The sequence below is a fragment of the Medicago sativa genome, chromosome 1 (genome assembly GCF_051527215.1).
Source record: "Medicago sativa cultivar Bolivia chromosome 1, Bolivia_mono, whole genome shotgun sequence".
Taxonomy (NCBI): domain Eukaryota; kingdom Viridiplantae; phylum Streptophyta; class Magnoliopsida; order Fabales; family Fabaceae; genus Medicago; species Medicago sativa.
The window spans coordinates 57,760,605-57,788,226 of NC_140749.1; the positions used below are offsets into that span (position 1 = coordinate 57,760,605).

Below are 27,622 nucleotides of genomic sequence, written 5' to 3' on the forward strand. Positions count from 1 at the left end.
AGGCTTCCATGGAGCTTAATAGTGGTTCTTTGAAGGAATTTTCGGTTGAGTCGTTTAATTTGGATAAGTTTGTATTGGAGGCGGACTTACTTGAGTGTTTGCATCTAGAGTTGTGTTTATTTCACCAATGTAGATATCTAGAGGGACATTGATGAATGATGGTCAAACACATATGTATCACATTCATCATGTTGCTTGTATGTTACAGCAGAAGACTACAATTTTACGGTGTAATGGATGTTTACTTTTCACCTGTATCACACCATCTTTTAGGGATTTGATAGTTCTATTCCTGGTCTTTTTTATAGAATGTGAAAATATTTTGCATCATTTTGTTGTTTGCCAGATTAAATTGCATTTTATACGCACTACAGTGCATACGAATAGTGACACTAAGACATTTTAGCGTATAGCAGAATTTAAACAGATTGTTATTTACTCCAATCCATATTTGAGAACATTGTTCCTATGTTCCTAGGTAAAAAAAAATTTCAGGATAGAAAATCGGAAATGTCATGTATTATAGGGGGTAAAACACTATTAACCCAAGAAATTATTATTACTTCAAATTTTTACCTAAACTGCGAGTCTGTGATTAAACAATTTCCTATCTTCTTTAATTTCAAATATATACTTGCACATCTTTTATTTATTTACTTTGTGTATATGTATAGTCTCTTGTCGTCAAATCAAATTAAGCATGTGCTTGGCGATCAAAGAAACCACGGCAACAACCCATAACCCATGGTCAATGTGAAGCTACCATTACCATTTTCACACAATTTTACGGTGAAAAGGGCATTAGATGCGGCAGCAGAGACCCGTTGTGTTATCTAACATAGGCTAAATCATTCAAGAGTACCGAAGTTTCTAATCTTAGATGAAATAATTATCGATGAAACTTTACTCTCTTTTCCGACTAAAATATGATTTACCTCAGCCCAAACAAAAATTGATAGAGAGTCATAGATGTGATTTGATTAATGTTAGGGAGATACTATTTAACACACATATATCAACACTCTCTTTTCTATTCGTTGAAAATCCATATGGGTTCCACCATAGTATGTGGATCCTATACAAATTTTACAGGACTCATGCGAATATTAATCAATAGAAAAAATGTTATGAAATGTGTGTCAGAAAGTATATTGCTGACACATATTTGTGATTTATAAGAAAGCATCTTAAGAGAGTGAATTCTACTATTCATTCCAACAGGACCACGACCATACTGCTGAGTGCTGACATTTACAACCACATCAGCAATGCGTGGATTAAAATTCATCATTCTGATTTAGCCAACTCATTAGCTAGGTTTCCTTCCCAAACAAGCAAAGCAATAAGAACATGCAGCACTATAAATAAAATACATAAATACATGCCATGACATGAGTATATGAAATGAAACAAAATGAATGGTTTGCCAATGAACCAACATAAATACACCTTACTGCTAGTAGTGGTGCACGCAGGGTGTAATTCCCTGTTAAATCAAAACACAGATTCTAATTAATCATTTTAATCATAATCAATGTCAGCACCGTTTTATACATAGCGTGGACTAGCTTATGATTCAATTACTGTTAATTAATTTATCACGTATGACTTCTATAATATTATTATAATGTAGCAAACCATGTACTTGTTCCAAAAGTTGACAATTAGTGGGACCCTTATTTGATAGACTATACTCCCTCCGTCCCGGAATAACTGACCCATTTTCTAAAAAAAAGTGTCCCAAAATAACTGATCCATTTCAATTTTCAATACAACTTTCATCATTCCCAATACAATATAACACTACATAATACTACTTTTATCATTCCCAATACAATATATTCCAGTTTTCCCTTCATTTATACACTTTTCTTAATCTGTGTGAAAAACCAAAGTAGGTCAATTATACCGGGACGGAGGGAGTAGTTTTGAAGCATTAATTACAGAATATGTGCCTAATTGTTCCTGCAATAAAGCCTTTGTATATCATATTACATATATCATGTAATCATTCCATTCCAAGAGCGTGGTGTAGCTCAATTTCAACCTGTATAGAATAATAGAAATTCAGAAAAGGTGGGATTCATTCTGGAGTACAAGAGTTTGATTTATAACTATTTTTAGTCTGATTATACTTTTTGTTGAACTACGAATTATTGGAGTTCATTTTTATTTAATCCTGTACCAAAAACATACGTAATTGAATAAAGAACAATTTTAATATATTTGATGAAAAATGTGAAATTCAATTTAGTTCTTCAAACAAAAAGTCCACAAATAGTCATCAAAATAACCAACTTGGGACGCATAAGTCCTTAAAAGATTTTGAACATCTGAAACAAACAATCCTTGATGAAGAGATTAATGTGTCTCAAAGCATCTCTAATGGAGGTTCCTTACTTAACAATGACAACTCCCTGTTAAGGACCCCTCATTGGAGGAAGAAAAAATGAGTCTCTATTAAACAACAAGCAACTATACAAGGACTCTCTCTCCTGGGCAACTAACAGACTCCACGTGTAAAAGAACTAGAAGCAACAAAATATGTATTGGTTAGTCCCACTTGCAAATGGTTGGTCCCACTAGCAAAAGAAGTAATAAATTATTTTTGTATAATGATGTAAAGCTAGCGGAACCTATTTAAGTATTTTTTATTGAAGTCCTTATTAGTGTATTGTCATTGGAGTCATTGAATCCTTAATTGGTACACCTTTCATTAAAAAATTATAAATAAGTGATGTGTGCATGTGGGGTCCATTTAAGGAGTAGTTATTAGTGGACTATATGAATGCTCTTAATTTTATAGGTCAAATCGACTATTTGTAGATTCTTATTAAAATTAGGAAAGGAAAAAAATCATGATTAATTAAAGTGTTATTAATGACCCATTTTATAACTATCTCATATGGAATTTAAATTTCATCTTGTAAGATTATATATATATGGTCAAATACTCTTATCACTAAGCTGACGTCATGTAAATAGACTATTAGTAGATTGATTACACTTCTTCTACTTTTTTTATGACGAACTAGAATTTGCACTTACTTTATGTGTTTTATTTCTATATAAGCAAGCTCAAACTCAATCTAAATGTTCAACAAAAAAAAATGTCTACACAAAAGAACCTTTGGCTTTTGCTCTCTATTTTCTCCCTCAACTTAGCCATCACCACATTAGCCTCAGACCCTGATCCAGTTCAAGACTTCTGCATACCAAACCCAATATTAGCTTCCATTAAAACACATCACACCTTTCACACCATTCTCCCATGCAAAAACTCCTCACAAGTCATCACCAATGACTTTATCTTCTCCAACATGAAAACATCAGGAAACTTCTCAGAAACAGGTTTAGCAGTAATACCTGCAAACCCTACAAATTTTCCAGGTCTCAACACACTAGGGATGTCATTTGCAAGAACAGATATTGAAATTGGAGGAATCAATCCACCACATTTTCATCCAAGAGCCACTGAACTAATACATGTGATTCAAGGAAAAGTGTATTCGGGTTTTGTTGATTCTAACAATAAGGTTTTTGCTAGAATACTTGAACAAGGTGAGGTTATGGTGTTTCCTAGAGGACTTGTTCATTTTATGATGAATGTTGGTGATGAAGTTGTTACTTTGTTTGGTAGTTTTAATAGCCAGAATCCTGGATTGCAAAAGATACCTTCAGCTGTGTTTGGTTCAGGGATTGATGAGGAGCTTTTACAAAAAGCTTTTGGATTGAGTTCTAAACAGATTGGAACCATGAAAAGAAAATTAGATCCTAAACAAGAAAGGTAGATTAGTAGTTAATGGTAGTCATATTGTCCATTGTTACATTTCAGTTTCAGAGTTCGAGTCTTATTTTATGTAGCACCAACACTTCAGATCAAAGATGTATCTAATGTTCAACACGTGTCAGTATCCGTTACTAGTGTATACTTGTCAATGTCGTGTGTGTGGTGTTGTGTCTATTTTATTGTTTAAGAGTTCATATGTTGGGTTTTAGTTTCTCTTTTACTTCTTTCTTTGTTTTGGGAGTTTTCAACCTTTCTCCAACTTTTTGTGTGTCTATGCATCTGTCATTGACTCGTTGTAATATTACAGTACTTTAAGTGAAGAATGAAGTGCAGATATGTGTCAAATTAGAATCATTGGATAAAGATCGAACAATTCATATCCTAAATTCTAATTTTGAATCCTAATTATTGAAGTCGCAATATAAGCACCACATCTAATATTTCAATTTACTGATTAGTGATTACATTTGGCTGCATTTGTTTTTCTGTTAGGCATATGATAATGAACAGACCTGCATGACAATCTAAAAATGCAGCAAAACCTATATTTGTTTTAAAGTTACATAAACAACTTTAAAAGAATAGGTGTTGTTAACATGGTGCCCTAATGTCACATGTTAAGGAACCAAACAATAACAATTTTGCATTGGAAAAATAATATTTTGACTTTTAAAAAGTTGAATGCACGACTTATAAGACATATATTTCTATATTGAGTTCATTAACATGTTTCCATAAAGACACATGTTAGCTTTCGTCTAAAAGAATATATAAGGTTGAATTGGTGATTAGAGCATGAGAATTAAGAAATGGAGGTTCAATAATTCCCACGCCAAATATAATAAATAACATTTGTTGTCAAAAGAAGTACAAACAACTTAAAAAAAAAATCATAAGTGTAATAGGCTTTCTTTCTGCAAGGTATGATAACAATCATAAAACCTTGCCAATTAAGAAAGCAAGCAAAAGACATCATATGCAGCACTGCCACACGACATGATTATTAAGCTTTTAAATAAAATATCTACAAATTTATGAGAAACTACTTTTTACCCCTTTTGTTGGTTTTCTTTGACTGGATTTTTTATCAGTTTTGTTGGCAAGTTGGGAACATTTTTTGTGTGGAGAAAACCCAAATCAACATATCCAACCTAACAGCAAGGCGCCTATTGATCATGTAAAGATTCAACTGTGACTAATCTCTATCGAGGAACATGTTGGACATATAAGACAGGTTCTCCCCTCCCAATTGAATTTTCTCTTAACAAATGAATCAAGGATCAAACCGCATACCCCTCACCCTAGAAAGAAAATAACTAAAAAGAATGTGATCAAACCCTAACAATCCTCCATCAAATGCATTCATTTACGAAGAAGTTATCAGCTTTCATCTGTTTCACAAAGTGCATGTTCATGTAGGTGGATAATATCTAATTGCTGATGATGACTAACACCAAATACATCTCAAAAACAACATCCCAGCTTCTGTTAAATTTTAAAACAAAAGAACATCGTGTATATTTAATCATCCTACAGCCCACATTGCTCAAAGTTTATCATATAGAGGTATTTCCATCTTCAGTTTGAACTCTCTGAACCAAAGATGATAAATGCCGACGCTAACACCAGATAGCCGGTGACCGATACAAAAGCCTATTTCACACCCAAAAGTGACTTAATGATAGCCTCACTCACACCATCAGCATTAGGGAAGAGGTGGCCAGATCCTGGAAGTTCATGGTAGTGAATCCACGGAAGGTTTTGCGCGATGTATCGTTGTAGTGTGACAGGAACCATAATATCTTCATCTCCATGCCAAAGATGAACAGAACTTTCATTGTTTGGAAATGGATTTTGAAGCTCCAAAGGTGTATATTCCCATCTTCCAAATCCAATATTTAAATCACGGTGGAGGCTTTCATATTCACCTTGTTGTCTTATCTGCTTCTGAAGCCACATAAAAAGGTATAAATTTACAATGAGAATTGAAACAAGAAACACTCCAATCGAAACAAGACATATTATTAGATATCATGAAAGAAAGCATTTAGTCGACGAAAAAAACACTGCAGAATATTATGCTCAATTGAATTGAGGCTAATCTGAAATTTGAAGGTTCGATTGATCAACCACTTCTCAGATCATCAGATTCTCATAAAACTAATTTACTATTAGTGGACAACCACTAATTTGAAGGTTCGATTGATCAACCAATTATTTTCATAGTCATAATCTGTATTCATAAATTATCTTGGAGAGCTTATGGAAATAATTTGAAAACAGCTTATGGACATGTCATAAGCTGTTTCCATAAACAGTCTCATAAATGCTTATGTCAGCAGACAAGCTCAAATAAGTCAATCCAAACAGGTCCTAAGCAGTGAGTTGTTCATGAATGACTTCAAAAACGGAAGACATTGTAGGCAGCTTTAAACAGTTAAAAATAAACACATGCATCATGGTCAAACTTCATAAGAATATAAACACATGTATCACGGCAAAAATTCAAAATCAATTTTTAACAATTCAACCAATCAAAACGATCAGCAAAATCACTTTATGTATTGCTTCTAGAAAAACAAATCCAAATTTGCGATCATCTAAAAGCTTGATACTTACCACATAATTCTCTTTATTTTCCATCAACTTAGTTACAAGCTCTTTGTCTTGTTTCGAAAGGATGTCTGGATCACCAGTAATCACACTAAAATTTGGGAACCATCTTTGAGTGTTCCACCAGTATGTTAGCCATGGCGTGTAGTGAGCAACACGAAGCGCCCATTGGTCATGCAATTTCATTTGGGAATAGGCTTCGGCCGTTAAGTTTGCAGGAAGATCAGGCCACCAGTAGTTGACGACTGGAGCTAAGAGCACTGCACCTGCCAGCCTGTCAGTATTGAAAAAGTTAGTGTCAATAGAAGAAAACTACAAATAAGGTATGTTTGGATAACCAAATTAACTACACGCTTATAATATAAGTGCTAATGTATAAACTATTTCTAGAAGAAAAAAAAAAGTAATTGTTTTGATATAAGCTATCTTGGAGAGCTTACGGAAAATGCTGAAAACAATTTATGCACATGTCATAAGTTGTTTCCATAAACTCTTCCTAACAGTCTCACAAGTGTTTATGCCAGTAGATAAACTCTAATAAGTCAATTCAAACAAACTCTAAATCGTACCTGTGAGGTATGTGCTTAAGGCAGTTCCAAACAATTTGTCCACCCATGGAAAAACCAATGACATAGAATTTGGACCCCAATCCCAATTGATCGGCAAGCTCTTCTATATCTAAGGCAATGCTCTTTAACGTACGATTTGGATCGGGATCACTTTCTCCGTAACCAGGTCTATCAAAGGATACAATGTAGACCCCTAATTCCTTAACAACATCCTGGGCAAGCTCACATTAAATATATTATTACATACCATGAAGAAATATGAGAATGCGCGTATATCAGACAGAAGAAAATTATAATATAGAAAATTACGGGTGATAGGGTGTTGGCAACCAAAGCGTCATGCCTGCAAGTGTTGATACCATGGACATAGATGATTTTATACTTTGCAACATCTTTAGAAACACCATGCTCTTTGTATGCCAAATGCCTTCCATCTCTTAGTTTGATTCTTGGTGCTGTTATAGGTGGTCCATCAGGAGAGCCACATACTTTGGGAGGAGGAGCTTGCGTAACTTGATAAGCCCATGCTAGAACCCCAATAAACAACACTGCTAATGTTGTTCTAAGAATTCCTGAGAGTTTGTAATTCCAAATTAAAAGGCAGATACATACAATTTAAAACATAAATTATGGTTAGTAGTCCATAAGTAAATATCAAAATACAACTTAATAATTACATTATGCTGAACACAGGTAAAACTAGCTATAAATCTCATATTAAGGCCAACAGGGACTGATTCATGACTAAAAACAATTGTTGGATATTTTGAATGAAGATTTAGTGTTGAAAGATGTCCTATAGTCATCTGAGCCTTGTTTTTATTACCTGTTAGTTTCTAGTCTCTAGAAATGTAACCTTCCATGAGAAGATTTTCCCATTCAAAAGATCCTTCCTCATCACCCAGAGCCAATGTTGGAACCTCTTCCCAGCTCTTCTCCCACTCCACTACTTTATCCTATCCATCTTCCTGGCCTTTGATTTCCGAATACAAATAGACACTCACATAGAACCCATAAACCACCACCACACCTTCAGGATTACATTTGTAATTCCTCCTCCACCTCTAATTGCACTCATTCCATTCATGAATACCTCTATTGTCTCAATATTTCCTCTAGCCACAAGGATTATGCCTTTTACCTCGATGCTATCCCTGAATCCTCTAACTACTTCGAAGCCAGGAAGCACCCATGTTGGGTTGAGGCTAAGAACAAAGAATTAAAAGCCTTGGAAACTAATTGTAATTTGTCTATTCTGGACAAACTTGTTGGCGTCACTTCTATCGGCCGTAAATGGGTGTAGAGAGTCAAAAGTAAGACAGAAACCGAAGAGATTGATTTCCACCGTTTGTCAGGTTGCTAAAATGGCTACTATGAGGATGCTCATTGCCTTTGCTATCATTAAAGGGCGGCACATTCAACAATGAAACGTGGAAAATGCTTTCCTTCATTGTGAGTTAAAGGAGGGGGTTTACATGACCACGCCCCAAGTTTCATGAACTCTTCCCTTCACAGGGTTTGCAAGTTGCTTAAATCATTGTATAGGCTAATACAGAGAATGGTATAAATGCTTGTCCACCTTACATTTGAGCTTAGCATTCAATCAAGCTCATTCTGATCACTCGAAGCTCACCAACATCATAACTTACTCCTATACAATCCTCCTCATTTATGCGGCCGACATTGTCCAGGTTGAGGATCATCTTTCCGAGCTCTCCCGGATCAAGAGTATCCTTGACAACAACTTTGGCATAAAATATCTTGCCATCTTAAAATTCTTTCTGGGCCTTGACGTTGCTCACTCACCTAAAGGCATTTCCATTTGTCAACTACAACACTGCCTCACTTTACTTTCTGTCTTGGGCGTCCTTGGCAGCAAACCGGTTTCAACTTCTATGGAACCTAGTTTTCATCTGCACCACGATGATGGGCCCTTTTCAATGATATTGATATCACATTTACTTAACGACCATTAGGCCTGATATCACACACATTTCCCGTTCAGCTACTCTCCCAATTTCTATCCAAGCCTAGTGTGTCATTTCAAGGCAGCTCAAAGCTCGCATCACTACTTGAAAGGTTTACTGGTTCAGGGAATTTTCTTCAGTGGGAATTCTTCTCTAGATCTACACGGTTATAGTAATTCCAATTGGGCTGGTTGTTCCGACTCACGCCACTCTAAAAATATTGCTACTTTTTTCCTAGGGGATTCCTTGATTACATAGCATTCTACAAAGTAGTCTATTATTGCTCGCTCAAGCTCTAAATCTGAATACGTGCAATAGCTTCAGCCACTTGTGAATTGCAATGGCTGTCTTACTTGCTTACTAACTTACATATTGCTTGTGCAAAGTTGTCTGTTTTAATCTTATATTGTGATAACAAAAGCGCCTTCCACAATACTGCAAAACCTGTTTTTCATGAACGGACAAAGCATCATGAGATTGATTGTCATGCGGTGCGGCTAGAATATGAAAACTATCCATTGGATTCATGAAGGTGCTGATTTTGTCTCTTGCAAACCAAACATCCAATCTTCACCAAAGCACTCCTTCCTCGGCATTTCTTCCATCTCATTACAAGCTTCTATTGATAAACAAGTATCAATCTTCAACTTGCGGGGGTATTACACAGATAGCTAATTAGTTAGTTAAATTCTGTTAGAATTCCTAACTAACTGAACTAGTACAGTTAGATTCCAGCATGAATTAATATATCAGAATCTAAGTATTTCTCTTTCACGCTATCTATGAGTTCATTATATATATCAAAACAAAATCATCTGCATCTTTCCATATTCATTCTAATTTTTTCTTGTAACCTGAATTCTAAAGCTACAGCACAACACGACCCATTAAACTTTGAAAGCTAAAAATGAAAACTTTGAGCAAGAAAAGAGAAAGGAGAGTGAAAGAGCAAAGACCCACCTGAAGGAAGCTGAAAAGAAGAAGATTTGTTGGCCCTTCTGGTGTGAGAACGAGCTGATGCTGCAGAAATTTTTCTACTAACTCCAGTGGCCATTGTTGTTAGAGTAGAAAAGAATGAAACTACAGAAAGTTGAAAGATTTATTTATGTGAGAATGAAGACAAATACAGAAAAGCACTATTGTTTTTTCTTCAATTCTTTTAGAGGAATTAGTCACTTTAGTCCCTGAAAAGGAAATGAGTAGTCACGTTAGTCCCTGAATGTAGAGAAATTGCAAAACAGTAGACTCTGTTGGTCAATTTCAGGGACTAATGTGACTAACAGAGTCTACATTCAGGGACTAAATTGACTAACAGAGTCTGCATTCAGGGACTAAATTGACTAACAGAGTCTACATTCTGGGACTATTTTGCAATTTATCTGCATTCAGGGACTAAAGTGACGATTCCTTTCCTATTAAGGGACTAAAGTGACTAATTCCCCTTCTTTTTATTATTACCGGTGGCTGCTCGTATTTCTGTTCTTTTTATTGCGTTAACGTATGAAAGTTATAAATTGTGTATTTTTTATGAAATTTTGATTTTAATTAAAACTAAAAATATAAATGTTTGTTACACTTTTTAAATGATAAAGAAAAAAAATCAGACATATATATATATATATATATATATATATATATATATTCATATCGTGTTTTTTTACATTTTTTTTTAATATTTATTACATGTGTTATTTGTATTGAAAATTGAAGCCATTTTTGAAAAGAGAAAAAATCAACCAAAAGGGCTAAAAGTGGTTATTTTCTTTATATATATATATATATAGTATAGATATGAATCGAATATCTCGACACCCAAGAAATCTTCAATTTCCTAGGATTCACCGATTAACCGGAAAAAGATGTTTTATCGTCTCATCTAAATGATATTAGGATTTTTTTTTTCTTCCAATTGACGGTTCTTTATTTTATTTTTCATTAATATTGACAATTTTTTCTTTATTTTATTTGAATCAAGCATAAACTGATTATAATTAAATTTTGATACAATAGTAAAAGTAAAAAATAACATTAATAAATTATATTGTTTCATCCGAAACTTCAATCATAAGTTTTATAGAAGTTGACAATGACCTTCATTAAAAAAATAACAGAAAGACATACGTGTCAGTGTCCTATTACACCCTAGTTTATGTATCATTTACCAACTTTTGTGTGTTTTTCTTTTAATTTGATACTTTATTTAATTTTTATATATGTCCTTTTTTATCAATAAAATAACTGAATTTTCTATATAAATAAGGTAGTGACTTTTTATGTAACCATGTTTATTTCAATTTTAACTTTTAGTTAAATAATTGTATGTATAATTTTGTTCTTTTAAGTTGACAATTTGTCTTCATGGTGGCGTATTTGCAGCTTTGCATATGGAGAAACAAATTGCAACTACGAGCAAATGAGTCGTCCAATGTGATTCTTAGGATGGTCAAGGAGATCGAGCACTATGAGCATACTCTTTTGACGAGAAGGCCGAGGCAGCATGAGACCATTTACATCAGCTGGAAGCATCCTCGCGGGGAAAAGGTGAGGATAATATCTAATTGCTGATGATGACTATCACCAAATACATCGCAAAATCAACATCCCGGCTTCTGTAAATTTTAAAACAAAAGAACAACATGCATATTAAATTATCAAGAAATAACTAGATTCATTCTACATTCAAGTTACTCGAAGTTTATCATATGTATTGTGTGTGATCTTCAGTTTGAATTCTCCGAAACGGAGATAATAAATGCCAAAGCTGGCCTGGATAGCCGGTGATCAATACAGAAGCCTACTTCACACCTAAAAGTGACTTAATGATAGTCTCACTCACACCATCAGCATGAGGGAAGAGGTGGCCAGAACCTGGAAGTTCATGGTAGTGAACCCACGGAAGGTTTTGCGCGATGTATCGTTGTAGTGTGACAGGAACCATAATATCTTCATCTCCTTGCCAAAGATGAACAGAACCTTCATTGTTTGGAAATGGATTTTGAAGATCCAAAGGAGTATATTCCCATTTTCCAAATCCAATATTCAAGTCACGGTGGAGGCTTTCATATTCACCTTGTTGTCTTACCTGCTTTGGAAACCACATAAAAAGTTATAAATTTACAACAAGAATTGAGACGAGCATTTAGTAGAAGGAAAAAACAACGCAAAATATTATGCTCAATTGAATTGAGGCTAATCTGAAATTTGAAGGTTCGATTGATCAACCACTTCTCAGATTATCAGATTCTCATAAAACTAATTTACTATTAGTGGAGAAATCTCAAGATTTCATTCTCAGAAAAGTGCTTATATTTATAGAAGTCAAAAGTTGTTCTGCATTTGTACGATAACTGCAACATCAATTTCCAAAAGGACTCTGAGTCAATAAACTTCAGGCAGCTATCCATGGATGCGGAGGGAAAATTGATAAATACAAGGCACACTATGAAGATTGATTCACTCGTTATGCCGAGCTAACCAAGTCAAAGCAGCATTGCTCTAACAGGGCAACCCGGTGCACTGAAGCTCCCGCATACGCAGGGTCCGGGAAGGGGTCCCACCATTTGGTGTATTGTACGCAGCCTTACCCTGTTTTTACACAAGAGGCTGTTTCCAGGACTTGAACCCGTGACCTTACAGTCACATGACAACAACTTTACCAGTTGCGCCAAGGTTACCCCTCAGCAGCATTGCTCTAACAACTTTCTAAATAAGCTGGAGGTTTCCAACCATTCGGGTAAAGGGATGTCTTTCCAATAATCATCTAAAAGATTGATTCGGGCAAAATTGGAAAGACACAATCAACCACTCCGAAGATTGATTACCTCGTTATGCCAAGAAGTTTTTCAAGGAACCATAAGGGAAACCTCCATCTAGAAGACATGATCATGCAATTGTTCTGTGTATTACATAGTTTACATTCACCGTATTATTCTGTGTATTATTTATCATAGTATATTTCTAACCAAGACAAACTATTGTGGTTTTTAATTCCAGCATGATTACAAAGCATGAGCACTTTTCATAAAAAGCAACAATACAGAGTATACAACTCTAAAAGACAACAATACAGAGCATAAAGCATGATTACAAATAAAACTCTTGAACCTAAGAAATCGAGAATAATAAGGATAAACAACTTAATTGAGCGCTTATAGCATAAGCACTTATTAAGTCCTTATGTATAAACTATTTCTATAAGAAAAAGATAAAATAGTCAAATTATTTTCAGTCATAATCTGTATTCATAAATTATCCTGGAGAGCTTATGGAAATAATTTGAAAACAGCTTATGGACATGTCATAAGCTGTTTCCATAAACAGTCTCACAAGTGCTTATGTTATGTCAGTAGACAAGCTCAAATAAGTCAATCCAAACAGGTCCTAAGCAGTGAAAGTTGTTCATCAATGACTTCAAAAACAGAAGACATCGTAGGTAGCTTTTAACAGTTAAAAATAAACACATGTATCACGGTCAAACTCCAAGAGAATATATGCCACAAACTGAATTTGTGCAGCTAATGTGAGTCCTGATATTCACATAAACAATCACGGCCAAAATTCAAAGTCAATTTTGAACAATTCAACCAATCAAAACTATCAGCTAAATCACTTTCTGTATTGCTTCTAGAAAAACAAATCCAATTTTGCAATCATCTAAAAGCTTGATACTTACCACATAATTCTCTTTATTGTCCATCAACTTAGTTACAAGCTCTTTGTCTTGTTTCGAAAGGATATCTGGACTACCAGTAATCACACTAATAATCGGGAACCATCTTTGAGTGTTCCACCAGTATGTTAGCCATGGCGTGTAGTGAGCAACACGAAGCGCCCATTGGTCATGTAATTTCCATTGGGAATAGGCTTCGGCCGTTAAGTTTGCAGGAAGATCAGGCCACCAGAAGTTGACGACTGGGGCCAAGAGCGCTGCACCTGCCAGCCTGTCAGTATTGAAAAAGGTTGTGTCAATAGAAGAAAACTACAAATAAGCTAAATAAGGTATCTTATAAATGCTTATGTATAAACTATTTCTACAAAAATAAAATAAAAAGTCAAATTGCTTTGATATAAGCTATCTTGGAGAGCTTATGGAAATATGCTGAAAACAACCTATGCACATGTCATAAGTTGTTTCAATAAACTCTCCCCAAGAGTCTCACAAGTTTTTATGCCAGTAGATAAACTCTAATAAGTCAATTTAAACAAACTCTAAATTGTACCTGTGAGGTATGTGCTTAAGGCAGTTCCATACAATTTGCCCACCCAGGGAAGTACCAATGACATAGAATTTGGACCCCAATTCCAATTGATCAGCAAGCTCTTCTATATCTAAGGCAATGCTCTTTAATGTACGATTTGGATCGGGATCACTTTCTCCATAACCAGGTCTATCAAAGGATACAATGTAGACCCCTAATTCCTTGACAACATCCTGCACAAGCTCACATTAAATATATTATTACATATCATGAAGAAATATGAGAATGTGCATATATCAGACAAAAAAAATGTAATATAGAAAATTACGGGTGATAGGGTGTTGGCAACCACAGCGTCATGCCTGCAACTGCTGAAACCATGGACATAGATGATTTTATACTTTGCTGTGTCTTTAGGAACACCATGCTCTTTGTATGCCAAATGCCTTCCATCTCTTAGTTTGATTCTTGGTGCTGTTATAGGCGGCCCATCAGGAGAGCCACATATTTTGGGAGGAGGAGCTTGCGTAACTTGATAAGCCCATGCTAGAACCCCAATAAACAACACTGCTAGTGTTGTTCTAAGAATTCCTGAGAGTTTGTAATGCCAAATTAGAAGGCAGATAAATACAATCTTAAAAATAAATTATGGCTAGTAGTCCATATGTAAATATCAAAATACAACTTAATAATTACAATATGCTGAACACAGGTAAAACTAGCTATAAACCTCATACTAAGGCCGACAGGGATTGATTCAAGATTAAAAACAATTGTTGGATATTTTGAATGAAGATTTAGTGTTGAAAGATGTCCTATAGTTATCAGAGTGTTGTTTCTATTACCTGTTAGTTTCTAGTCTCTAGAAATGTTACCTTCAATGAGAAGATTTTCCCATTCAAAAGATCCTTCCCCGTCACCGAGAGCCAATGTTGGGAACTCTCATCCAACATCAATTCTTCTCCCACCCTTCTTTCCAGCCACCTGAACCTGTTCCCAGCTCTTCTCCCACTCCACTACTGTATCCTGTCCATGTCCCTGGCCTTGAATTTCCGAATACAAATAGACACTCGCATAGAACCGATAAACCACCACCTCACCTTCAGGATTACATTTTTAATTCATCCTCCACCTCTAATTGCACTCATTCCATTCATGAATACCTCTATTGTCCCAATATTTCCTCTAGCCACAAGGAATATGCCCTTTCCCTCGATGCTATCCCTGAATCCTCTAACTACTTAGAAGCCAGGAAGCACCCGTGTTGGGTTGAGGCTAAGAGCAAAAAAAATAAAAGTGTTGGAAACTAATTATAATTTTTCTATTCTGGACAAACTTGTTGGCGTCACTTCTATCGGCAGTAAATGGGTGTACAGAGTCAAAAGGAAGACAGAAACGGAAGGGATTGATTTCATTAACACCGTTTCTCAGGTTGCTAAAATGGCTACTGTGAGGATGCTCATTGCCTTCGCTATCATTAAAGGGTGGCATATTCAACAATGAAACGCGGAAAATGCTTTCCTTCATTGAGAGTTAAAGGAGGGTGTTTACATGACCATGCCCCAAGTTTCATGAACTCTTCCCCTCACAGGTTTGCAAGTTGCTTAAATCATTGTATAGTCTAATACAAGCGAGTAGAGAATGGTATCAACGCTTGTCCACCTTACTTTTGAGCTTAGCATTCAATCGAGCTCATTCTGACCACTCGATGCTCACCAACATCACAACTTACTCCAATACAACCCTCCTCATTTATGTGGCCGATATTGTCCGGGTTGAGGATCATCTTTCCGAGCTCTCCCGGATCAGGAGTATCCTTGACAACAACTTTGGCATAAAATATCTTGGTATCTTAAAATTCTTTCTGGGCCTTGACGTTGCTCACTCATCTAAAGGCATTTCCATTTGCCAAATACAACACTGCCTCACTTTACTTTCTATCTTGGGCTTGTCCTTGGCAGCAAACCGGTTTCAACTGCTATGGAACCTAGTTTTCATTTGCACCACGATGATGATGGGGCCCTTCTCAATGACATTGATATTGCATTTACTTAACGACCACTAGGCCTGATATCACATTTCCCGTTCAGCTACTCTCCCAATTCCAATCCAAGGCTAGTGTGTGTCATTTCAAGGCTGCTCAAATCACTACTTGAAAGGTTTACTAGTCCAGGGAATTTTCTTCAGTGGGAATTCTTCTCTAGATCTACACGGTTATAGTAATTCCAATTGGGCTGGTTGTTCTGACTTACGCCGCTCTAAAAATATTGCTACTTTTTTCCTAGGGGATTCCTTGATTACATGGCATTCTACAAAACAGTCTATTATTGTTCGCTCAAGCTCTAAATCTGAATACCGTGCAATAGCTTCAGCCAGTTACTCACTTACTGACTTACATATTTCTTGTGTAAAGCTGTCTCTCATAATCTTATATATTGATAACAAAAACGCCTTCCATAATACTGCAAAACCAATTTTTCATAACAGACAAAGCATCTTGAGATTGATTACCGTGCGGCAAGAATATGAAACTATCCATTAGATCTTCACCAGAGCACTTCTTCCTCAGCATTTCTTCCATCTCATTTACAAGTATCGATTGATAAACATGTATCAATCTTCAACTTGTGGGGGGTATTAAACAGTTAGCTAATTAGTTAGTTAAATTCTGTTAGAATTCCTAACTAACTGAACTAATACAGTTAGATTCTAGCATGTATATAAACTTCATCTATGTTGAATCAATATATCAGAATCGAAGTATTTCTCTTTCACTCTAGCTATGAGTTCATTATATATATCAAAAGAAAACCATCTTCATCATTCTATATTCATCCTAATTTTTTTTTTCTTGAAACCACAATTCTAAAGCTGAAGAACAACACGACCCATTAAACTTTGAAAGCTAAAAATGAAAACTTTGAGCAAGAAAAGAGAAAGGAGAGTGAAAGAGCAAAGACCCAACCTGAAGGAAGCTGAAAAGAAGAGGATTTGTTGGCCCTTCTGGTGTGAGAACGAGCTGATGCTGCAGAAATTTTTCTGCCAACTCCAGTGGCCATTGCTGTGAGAGAAGAGAAGAATACAAGAAACTAGAGAAAGTTGAAAGATTTATTTATGTGAGAATGAAAACAGAGACAGATCGACAAGTAAGGGAGATGAACGTTGTACTCATACGTAGACAGACGTTTACCAGATCACCCCCATCTGTCTTTTTGTTTGTTTTTTTTTTTTTTTGTCAGGTAGCCTAATGGCAGGTTAGAATTCACCTTATAAGGTGAATAAGTGAGGTGTCCGAGGTTCGAACCCCGACCCCAATAATGCATTGTCCTACCAACTGAATATCTCTGCACGCAAGATAAATCTTAAATTTTGTATAAATGATATTAGGATTTTTTTTTTCTATTTTATTTTTCATTGATATTGACAATTCTTTCTTTATTTTATTTGAATCAAACATAAACTAATTATGATATAATTTTGATAAAAATTAACAGTAATAAAATCATATGTATGGAAAACAAATCTATTTTTGAAGAGAGATTTCAACGTCCAAACGAGTCGTCCCATGTGATTCTTGGGATGGTTAAGGTAGTCGAGCACTATGAATATACTCTTTTGAGGAGAAGCCCAAGACAGCAGGAGACCATTTACATCAGCGGTAGCATCCTCATTGGAATTAGATAAGTCTAAATTATGACGGTGCTTACAAGAATTCAACGGACATCGTGATTTATGGTGGTCTTTTTTGGACCTAGATGGTTGCTATCTAAAAAAGAACAGTTGAAAAATTGGAGCTTGTGATGCCACTCATGCTTAAATATGAGGAACGTACACTGAAACACAACGGGCGAGAAGACAAGATACACTAATATTATGGTTGAAAAGTGACTCTAAACTTTTGATTGATATGATAACACGAAGCTGGAAGCTCAATGCTAGCTCACCTACTTTGGTTCTTTATATATGTGACCTTTCAAACTTATAGTGGCACGTTAATTTTAAGCACATTTAATGTGAAAGAAACAGATGTGCCAACTAACTAGCTATTTATAGCCTCAATTAGAGTTTGTATGATGTAAGCATTCCGAAGGTTCCTCCTAAAGGCTCTAGAATCTTCTTTTCAACGACATATCTGGAGCTTAAATTCCTAGAAGTGTTAGTATATTTTTGTAGTTTTTTCCTTTCTTGGGCTTTGCCCTCTTTTGTCCAAAAAAACGAGAGAAAAAGAAATACGAAGGACAGAAACAAATATACATCAAATCTAAGATAGTAATGATAATTGGACAAAAGTAGAAAATTGGTCATAAATCGCAGCTCGAACATTCGTCACTCCCTTGACCTGCGCACCATTCAAATTTAGAGAAGTTATTTTTAATACTCTCACCAATGCAAAAAAGGGAGATCTAATTATTCCATTTGGTGAGGAGGAGGTTAGACAAGCAGTATGAGATTGCGGTAGCTTCAAAAGTTTGGGTCCAGATGGTTGCATATAGACTGAATGGAAAATTTGGGTCATAGAAATGGAAAATTGTCAAAAGGATTGAACAATACTTTTTGTTGTCTTAATTCCCAAGATTGAGAGTTTGCATAGATGGAATGAGTTTAGACCGATTTCACTAATTGGATGTTGTATAATTTTTTTGAAATGGTGTTGGATAATCGACTTCGAAAGGTCATTGAGAGTGTCATATCTGAGTCTCAGTCAACTTTCATTTAAGGGAAGAATATTATTGATATCATTTTGATTGCAAATGGGATGGTTGATGAAGTGCGGAAAAATAATGAGCTACTATTTTTTAAAGTTGATTTTGAGAAGACATATGATTTTGTTGACTGCGGAAAAATAATGAGCTACTATTTTTTAAAGTAATGGATAAAGTGAATTTTTCCAGTTTTATGACATAAATGGATATGGAATGTATTTTTACTGCAATGGCTTCCGTTATCATAAATGGGAGCCCAACGAATCAATTCTCTTTAGCTCGGGGTGGAGGCAGGGTGATCCGCTCTCACTTGTTTTTTTAATAGCAGCAGAAGGATTACATGTGATGATGAATGATATCGTTGAGGCTTGGCTATTTTATGGTTATAATATTAGCGGTCATGGGTTTTTGAATATCTCACATTTACAATTTTCTGATGACGCATTGCTTTTAAGAGAACATATTTGGGCTAATGTGAGGACTCTAAAAGCAGTAATGATTCTTTTTGAAGTTATATCGGACCTGAAGGTGAACTCAAGGTCGACCAACGGTAAGGCTACCCTCGCTTTTGGCCTTCCAACAAAAAATATTTTTCATTAGATATTATAAACAAAAAGGCCTCAAATACAGACTAAAATGCATCATATATTGAAAATTCCTTTAAACCTCACGTAAAAATAAAATTTATTATGTCAATCCTGAGTGAACTTCCATAAAATATGCTCACCTGGATGAATGATTTAAATTTGTGGTTAAATAAGGCAAACATAGTGTTGAATTGCAAATCTTGAAACATACCTTTCAGCTATTTAGGCTTGCCGATTGAGGGAGACTCTCGCTGATAACAGTTTTGGTACTCGTTGCTTGATCGAATTCATAAGCGTCTATAGGGTTGGAAAAGTCAATATTTGTCAATGGGGGTCATCTGGTTATGTTGAAGTATGTCATATTTTCCCTTCCAATATCTTTCCTTTGCAGGACGATTAAGAAGATAGGTGGAAATGGCTACTAACACCTGCAAAGGCTATAATGCCATAGAAGTTTATCATTTGTTCACGGCGGTGGAACCGATGCATCAAAGTGAATTTCATAATTTAATTTGGAACAAAGCAATTCCATTAAAAATCTTGATTTTTGCTTGGCGATTGTTACAAAAATCAGATACCAACTAAAGATAACCTGGTTAGGCGTGGAATAATTAAACATAAGACAAATATTTGTGTTGCTGGTTATAGTAATGATGAACACATTGATGTTTTATTTTTGGGGTTTGTTTTGGAAGCATTACTTTGGTTCTTAATTAGGCAATGGATGGGAATTCCTTTGGTGAACCCTCTAAAGTAGTTGGATCACAACATATTTTTTGGTGTACTAAATGGTTTCTCCAACAAAACCTGTTATTATTTTCAAACTATTTGGCTAGAAAAACGAGATACAACTGTACAAAATACACCAAAAGAGACACCAACAGGCGCTCCCTGCAAACACCAAGTAGAGGCCAACACAAACACGACCTCCATAACCCAACAACACACAAGCCGGAACATAAACAAAAAACAAAGAAAGAAACCACGAAAGCCGGCCAGGAGGGAGGAGACGGAAGCCCCCACCCAACCCCCAAGCGAACCCGGATAAAACCACCACCAACAACCCTACCGAAGCCAACACAGGACGGGCTGCACCTCCCACTCGTGATAAGTGCAGGAAATAACAGGGAACTTAGCCAGGAACCACTTCCAAGCTAAGAGTTTCACTCTATCCACCACGGGCTCCTCACAAAGAGCGCCACCATAGAAAATTAGGTCGTTCTTAGACGTCCAAATGGTCCAAATAACAGTATGCCAAACCAGAAGCAAACCTAGCCTAACTCTCTTCCCCCGACTATTTGGCTAGCTTGTGTTTGAGTAATCTAGAAGAAAGGAAATTGTCGTTGTTTCTAGCAAAAAGAGGAGTCTCTCAATCGTTTGCTTGAAAAAGTAAAATTATTATATTTCTAGTGGTTGAAAGCAAAAAACTCATATTTAGTTTTTGATTTTTGATCGGTCTGGTGACAATCGGTGAATTTGAATGGTTGTCCATGATGCTCCGGTGCAGCAGAGCTCGAATCTTCATGGTGGAAGTGGAAGGTGCATGTAGGCACGTTAGCACTTCAACGCTCAAGTCAAAATCTGAAAGAGGTGGTAAAGGGCAGATAGTGGTAAAAGTGAATTGTACCTCGAGGGTGATGATAAATCGCCCTTATATAGGCAAGGAGGCGCATAAGTGCCTCCGTGAAATGCGACGTGGCCAGCAGAGTCTATTACAAATGATCTTGACGGTCGAGATGGAGTCATGACATGCGTCTATGCGGTTATCCGCATAGAGCTTAGTGTGCTCCCTCGTCGTGTTGCCTCTGGTTCCTCAAGTATCGGCCCTATGGGTCCTGCTTTCGCGGGCTTCTAGCCGGTTTGGAACAATTTTAATCAATGGTGGGTTAATCCTTTGTTGTATTTGGGGTTAGCCTTCTAGTTGTATTTTTTTTCTCTCACCATCATTTCTCTGCGTACCGTATATAACTTAGTTTTCTCTGTGTATTTCTTCCATCGAATGATCAATATATTCCATTTTGGTTTCTTAAAAAAAAAAGACAAAAATATGTCTTTTTTGGTAGTCTTTTCATTCCCATGTAAAACATTTAATTTTTTTAATAACTTAAAAAAAAATTATTTTATGTCTTATAATAATAATGGGCAAGAAGGAAAGCTTTTTTTCCTTCACGGTTAGACCAACTAGTTATCTTTTTTTCTTTGAGAGAAGACCAACTAGTTATCTTATTTTGTCAGACAAAGTCAGATGAATAAAAATGCAGTTTAGATTTTTTTTTTTCTACCATCAAATTATCCACGATTCCATAACACACACACACACACATATATATATAGTAATATCATACTACAATGATCAAACTTAGTTGTTTAAAAAAAAAAGATCAAACTTAGTTAAACATATATGAAACAAAAAAATTACTAAGAAATGCACCATTATAAATACATGGAAAAATCAATATACACTTGTAAATATCTAGATGATTATTAGCATTATTTTATTTTATTACTTCAATGGCTTTTTTTTGCAACTTAACAAAGATACAAGACAAAAATGCAAGATGAAAAATACAAGATAAAAATATGATTATGCTAATGATTATTCAAATGCTTTTTTTAAAGGATTATCCAAATACTTAGGTACATACAAGTTTTTATAATGGTGCTTTTTATTTTTAGTTATTTCTCTAGTATTTTTTATGTATTTTTTTTGGGTTGTATTTTCTGGTTTTTTCTGCATATTTTGTTTTTTATTACTGATTTTCTGCATTTTTCTGGTTTTTCATAATTTTTTTCTGGTGTTTTTTTTCTTCTTCTGATTTGTTGAAACAAAATTGGTTTTGCAGAATGCCTTTAAAGTTTTGATGATAACAAGGTATTAAAAGAACAATGGGATATATATGTTCAAGCGTGTAAGACCATAGACTAAAATTCAATGTATAAAATCAAGTTCTGGTACCGAAAGAACGTATAAAAGAGCATTTGAAATTTGAAGATAAGTTGAAGTTCTGAATCAAATCCCTGAAGAAGCTTAGCCTGACTCTGAAGGTCATCAGACTCTAAAGATCATCATACTCTTGGATACAGAAGACTCTGAGAATTTTTGAAGACTCTGAAGGACACATCAGCTTTTTTCGTTTTCTGAAGATGTTTCTATCAGACTGAGATAGTACACTTTGTCTTATTATGATCACGTGCAAATACAAACAAAGAACTTCAAGGAAAAATGGAATGGAACAAATAATTCCTTTTGAAGCAAAGAAATTTCAAATGTTTTTTCAACGACATTAACCAAATCAATAAACATTCAACGTTCATGATCAAACTTCTCAAAGACTATGTTTTATGCGCTGACACCTCTCTAACTTCTCTCATATCCTTCCCTACATAAGGAGTTAAAAACTTGAAGAAATCAACAAGACTCTATAGTTTTTACAAGTGTCATTACTCTGCTAAATTGAAAAAACACATAAACACTTAAGAATTTCTTATCAAGTTTATATCTTAGAAATTCTAAAGTGTTAAGAGTCTTACTTTGTTTTGTAATTGTTAACACCTCTGATTGTATATCAAATGTAAAATCAAACAATCTTTTATTTGACTAAGTTAGACTTTTAGAAGTCTCTTTCAGTTGTGATTGAGCATTAGAAGTCTCTTGCTTACGTGCATGAGCATTTGGAAGTATCTTGCTCGTGTGGTTGAGCATTTGTAATATGTGTGATCATGGGCAGATTTACCGCCCGGCGAGCCTGGGCACGCGTCCGGGCTCAGCGGCGGATCTTCTCTTAGACCCATGGAGTCATGGCATCACCCAATGTTTCTATATACTCCCTCCGTTTCAAAATGAGTGTCGCTTTAGCCAAAAAAAATTGTTTCAAAATGAGTGTCGCTTTCAGTTTCCAATGCAATAATAACTTTTTCTTTTCAATTGTACCCTCCAATTAATACTCTGCACACTACATCCAAAATATTACTTTTAAAACTAACCAATAGTTAATAAGGATAATTTGGTAAAATAACCATTCTCTTTCTTTTAATCATTGCATTTCTTAATATGTGTGTAAACACCTAAAACGACACTCATTTTGAAATGGAGGGAGTATATGATATCTCATGTTACTATTAGACAAGTTTCTTTGTGTCTTGGTGGTTAGGTTAGGAAGTGCAGTCTTCTACTGGAAGACCCGTGTTCAAGTCCTGCTATCTTTCATGTTTATATTTTCATGTTTATATTTCTATTATAATATATTTTTAATTTTATTAAAAAAACGGTCTTGAGGGGGCCTTTATTAAAAAGGCAGTCTTGAGGGGGAATCGAACACGCACCCCTACATTGGGTTCTAGCAAAATCTAACCACTAGACCAGTTGATGTTTTCAAGAAGTTTGCAACAACTAAATATATATTTCACTAAAATTAGTTTAATCAATAAAATAAAATATTATAATCAATATCATTGGAATTAGAAATTGATTACTATAATCAATTTTTAGAATAAATTTTTGAAGTGACTTAACTAGAATAATTCTCCCTAACTATTATACCATTCACCCAAACGAAACTCAATACTCACAAAAATCAAAATTTATATATACTCCATTGCTCATTTAATTTATGGTAACGAAATTTGAATCACTATTCATAATAGTTTATTAGACAAAATGCATAATATCAAGTTACAACTTACAATCACTTCATAAGTCCGTAAGAAAGAATTGTTACCAACAAGATCAATGATGTGTGGTTCAATAACTTGATGATATGTTACGCCGAGCGGGAGATATTCAAGTCACTTGATAATGTTGATATTATTCGAACATTCACCGCAAAGAGGTCTTAGAAAGGGCATTTACCTCCTAATTTTATTTAGCACACTATTGACAGGTTATGTTACATCTCTCTTATTTCAAATTGTTTTTTTATCAACAAAATGACAAACCTCTTTTATTTCGATTTATGACTATTTATATATTATGTCTCATGTAAATTTGCGGTCAAAATTTTACCCAGGCTCGATAAAATTCCTGACTCCTCCACTGTGTGTGATTATAGTGAAACTCCCTTGAAAGTGTAAGGGGACTGAACCACTCTCGGTTTATAAGAGGAACCAATATAATTGCTATATATATATATTAACATACAGTTCTGCATCAGACTCAAAGTTAAGTGGTCATATGATTAATATCAAGTTTCCTTGTTTACATTTCTTTTGTCTAGATATATCTACAGTTACTAAATGATCTGCTCAGGAATTTGCTTAAATCATATTTCCACTTGAATATATTTAAAACTTATTGTACTAGTAGACTTGATTTATTAGTTTATAAGAATCTTAGATCATTATTCAACTGAATAATATTTAAATTATTATTTCTGACTTACTATTAATTCAATCCACTTTTACATAGATAATCTCTAAGATATTTTGTGGTTACCAATTAGGATTACCTGCAACTTAAACACACAATGGATGGATAAATTTTTCTTTTTATTTTGTTATCATCAAGATGCTATAAGTAGGGCTGGGCATATTGGGCCGACCCGTGCAAAACCGGCCGCCCCGCGAAGGAAAAAAGGCTAACGGGCGGATTGAGTCGGGTTTGGCGGTTGGGCGGGTTGAAGGTTTGGCGGTTGGGTGGGTTAATATGGACGGTAACGGATGAGAGGAATTGGGCCGCTACAAACCGAAACCGACCCGTACTTCCTTAAGCCCATATATTTTCTCCAACCCAACTCAAGTTTTCCATACTTACACTAACTCAAACCCTAATTTCTTCCAGCCGTTTCAGACTCTCAGCTCTTCATCATCTCACTACATCTTCACTCTTCTACACCAGATCTGATTCATCTTCTTTTCGTGCTTTAACACCTGATCTGCCATCATATTCATCGTTCTATCATATTTCTTGCTCTAATTCATCTTCTTTTCCTATTTTAGCACCAGATCTGCCATCTCCATCTTCTCTATTTTATCATCAGTTTATTTGTGGACGGATTATGTTTCTTCTCCTCTATCAAATCTGATTTTTGTTTTGTTTTTGTTAAACCCGAAGCAAACCACCCACCCGTCCGTAAAACCCGAAAAACCATCACCGCCGGAACCGAGTTCTTTAAATGGACGGCGGCGGCTTGAAAGTCTGAAACCGTCGGTCCGGCCGGTTCTGGATTTTGGGACCGAACCCCGACCGGAACTGGCCGCTGTCCAACCCTAGCTATAAGCAAGATATTGTGCCTAAACCAACTTAGTTCTAACATTAATAAGCTAGCATCAACATCAACATAAGTTACATGATCTAAATGTCTTTGGCTCTGTTTGGTAAAAATAACGGATAACTTATAAGCTAGCTGATAGCTGATGACTGATAGCTTATAGCTGATGACTAATGACTGATAGCTGATAAGCTAATTAAAGTGTTTGGTAAAAATAGCGGTTCAACTAGCTGATAAATGTAAAATGACATAAAAGGGTATTCTTAATTGAAAGGAAGTGTAAAATGTAAAATGACATAAAATCTCATAATTTAATTTAATTTATTTTTAAAAGGAAGTAATTTAAATTTATTAATCTACTATATCTATATTACAAATTAAATTTTATTCATTAAAATTTTATTTTATATTTAGGTTCATTTAAATGTTTATACTTTATAGAAAAATTAAACGTAACAATTGACAAGTACTTAAATGTATTATTATTGTTATATGTATTATTTACCATATATTTTTATTTTTTTGGTAGTGCATTATTTACCATTTACAATAATGCTCAGTTACGAGAACTTTTCTTTACTGCATGTTAAATAGACTTGAAAACAGTACTTAAAAAACAAAATTGATGTAAAGCAGTTTTTTTAGGAGGTGTATTTTTATTTAAAAAAAACTACAACGGAAGTTATATATGAAATAAAAAGAAAAGGCGTAAGGCAAATATTTTTTGGAGGGAGCGTAAGGCAATTAGAGCAGTGAACAATTTATAAAAAAAAAAAATATATTTTCATTAACGAGGCATATTTGTTACTGATTGTGTCAATTAAATTGGAACGGAGGTAGTAATAAATGGTAAAGGGCAAAAATGGATTTTAGATAAAATAATAAGGGTAAAATAGGAAGAAAAAATGATAAGCTATAAGCTATAAGCTCAAACGCTACTTTGAATAACGTCTGAAAAATAGCTTATAAGCTCGTGAAATAAACTATAAGCTCATGGTGAAAAGACATTACCAAACAGAGCTTTTAACTTACAAATTTTTTTCTTAATTCAACGAAATTCACTAAACTAAAATTAACACCAGCAATCTAAAGCTGTTATTTCAAGCAGCATAGCCACAAAATGATGATCATAGAGTGGCTTCTGATTGATGGCCATATAGCCCTATAGCTAGCACGCCTTCATAGCCGTTGCCATACTTGCATTGAAATCGAGTGCTTCTTCCCGTTTTCTTGCTTGAATAGGACAAATACATACCTGTGGATCCCTATATTAGGCAGGCTTTGGTCTTTCATAGCTTGTCAACTCTTTGCCTGTTTAGTAATAGCAGTGTCTCAAAATACAACTATAGGGTCAGTGTTTTTTCTTTCTTTCAACAAGTACACGATTGATTAGTGCATTCAAATTCCAAATGTGCAATTTTATTTTAGTATATTAACAAATCTATGAAACCTACCAAATGTGGAATCTGTTGTCCCTGGAATGTCTGTGCACCTTCCTGCAAAATGACTTTTTTATTAACCAAAATTGGATATATTGTTAATTACAATATGGGTCATGTTAACTTGTGCTCTAAGGGCACAAGTTAAAAAACTAAAAATAGAAATAAAAAGTAACTTTTGTATTGAAAAGATAAAATTTCAAACTTTTAATATATTGAATTCACAATTTTCAAGAAAAAATTTATATGTTTAGTATTACGTAATGCATATTACACCAAGGTCTTATCTTGGAAATTATTATTGTCTAATGAAAAAAAGTGTGTTTTTCAAATAAACAAAGATATATTATCGGATTGTATAAAAAAAAAATATATACTATCGAAAGTATTGTAGCAAAAAAGATATTGTCGGAAGTACAATGTATAATCTAACTCGTTAAAAATACAATAGACTATTTGTGTGTTTAGTTTAGGAGAAATGATATTTGTACAACCACTTTTTGACAACTTTTGTGACAACTTTCTCTCTCATACTCACATTATGTTTTTA

General features: G+C 34.8%; 3 protein-coding genes across 5 annotated transcripts; 1 reads left to right on the top strand and 2 right to left on the bottom strand.

Moving 5' to 3' along the window:
• The first annotated feature begins 3,103 nt into the window (after nt 1-3,103).
• LOC146955728 (germin-like protein subfamily 3 member 2) lies at nt 3,104-4,195 on the top strand. The gene has a single exon (XM_085723451.1). The coding sequence runs from the start codon at nt 3,111-3,113 to the stop codon at nt 3,789-3,791; it is 681 nt and encodes a 226-aa protein (XP_085579577.1). The 5' UTR covers nt 3,104-3,110; the 3' UTR covers nt 3,792-4,195.
• A 923-nt stretch (nt 4,196-5,118) lies between these two features.
• LOC146955729 (uncharacterized) lies at nt 5,119-10,015 on the bottom strand. Its single transcript, XM_085723416.1, has 5 exons — nt 9,900-10,015; nt 7,282-7,544; nt 6,973-7,184; nt 6,410-6,677; nt 5,119-5,737 (listed from the first exon to the last, which is right to left on the bottom strand). The coding sequence occupies exons 1-5, from the start codon at nt 9,991-9,993 to the stop codon at nt 5,444-5,446; spliced, it is 1,131 nt and encodes a 376-aa protein (XP_085579542.1). The 5' UTR covers nt 9,994-10,015; the 3' UTR covers nt 5,119-5,443.
• A 1,540-nt stretch (nt 10,016-11,555) lies between these two features.
• LOC146955730 (putative lysophospholipase BODYGUARD 2) lies at nt 11,556-17,355 on the bottom strand. Of its 3 annotated transcripts, XM_085723442.1 has the most exons (6): nt 17,255-17,355; nt 17,103-17,216; nt 14,466-14,728; nt 14,159-14,370; nt 13,612-13,879; nt 11,556-12,024 (listed from the first exon to the last, which is right to left on the bottom strand). In XM_085723442.1, exons 1-6 carry the CDS (start codon nt 17,307-17,309, stop codon nt 11,734-11,736), a joined length of 1,203 nt encoding a protein of 400 aa, XP_085579568.1. In that variant the 5' UTR covers nt 17,310-17,355; the 3' UTR covers nt 11,556-11,733. The 3 variants fall into 3 exon arrangements, with proteins under 3 accessions (XP_085579568.1, XP_085579559.1, XP_085579553.1); XM_085723433.1 differs by having other exon boundaries at nt 11,556-12,021; nt 17,103-17,355; XM_085723427.1 differs by having other exon boundaries at nt 17,103-17,355.
• Nucleotides 17,356-27,622: the final 10,267 nt, after the last annotated feature.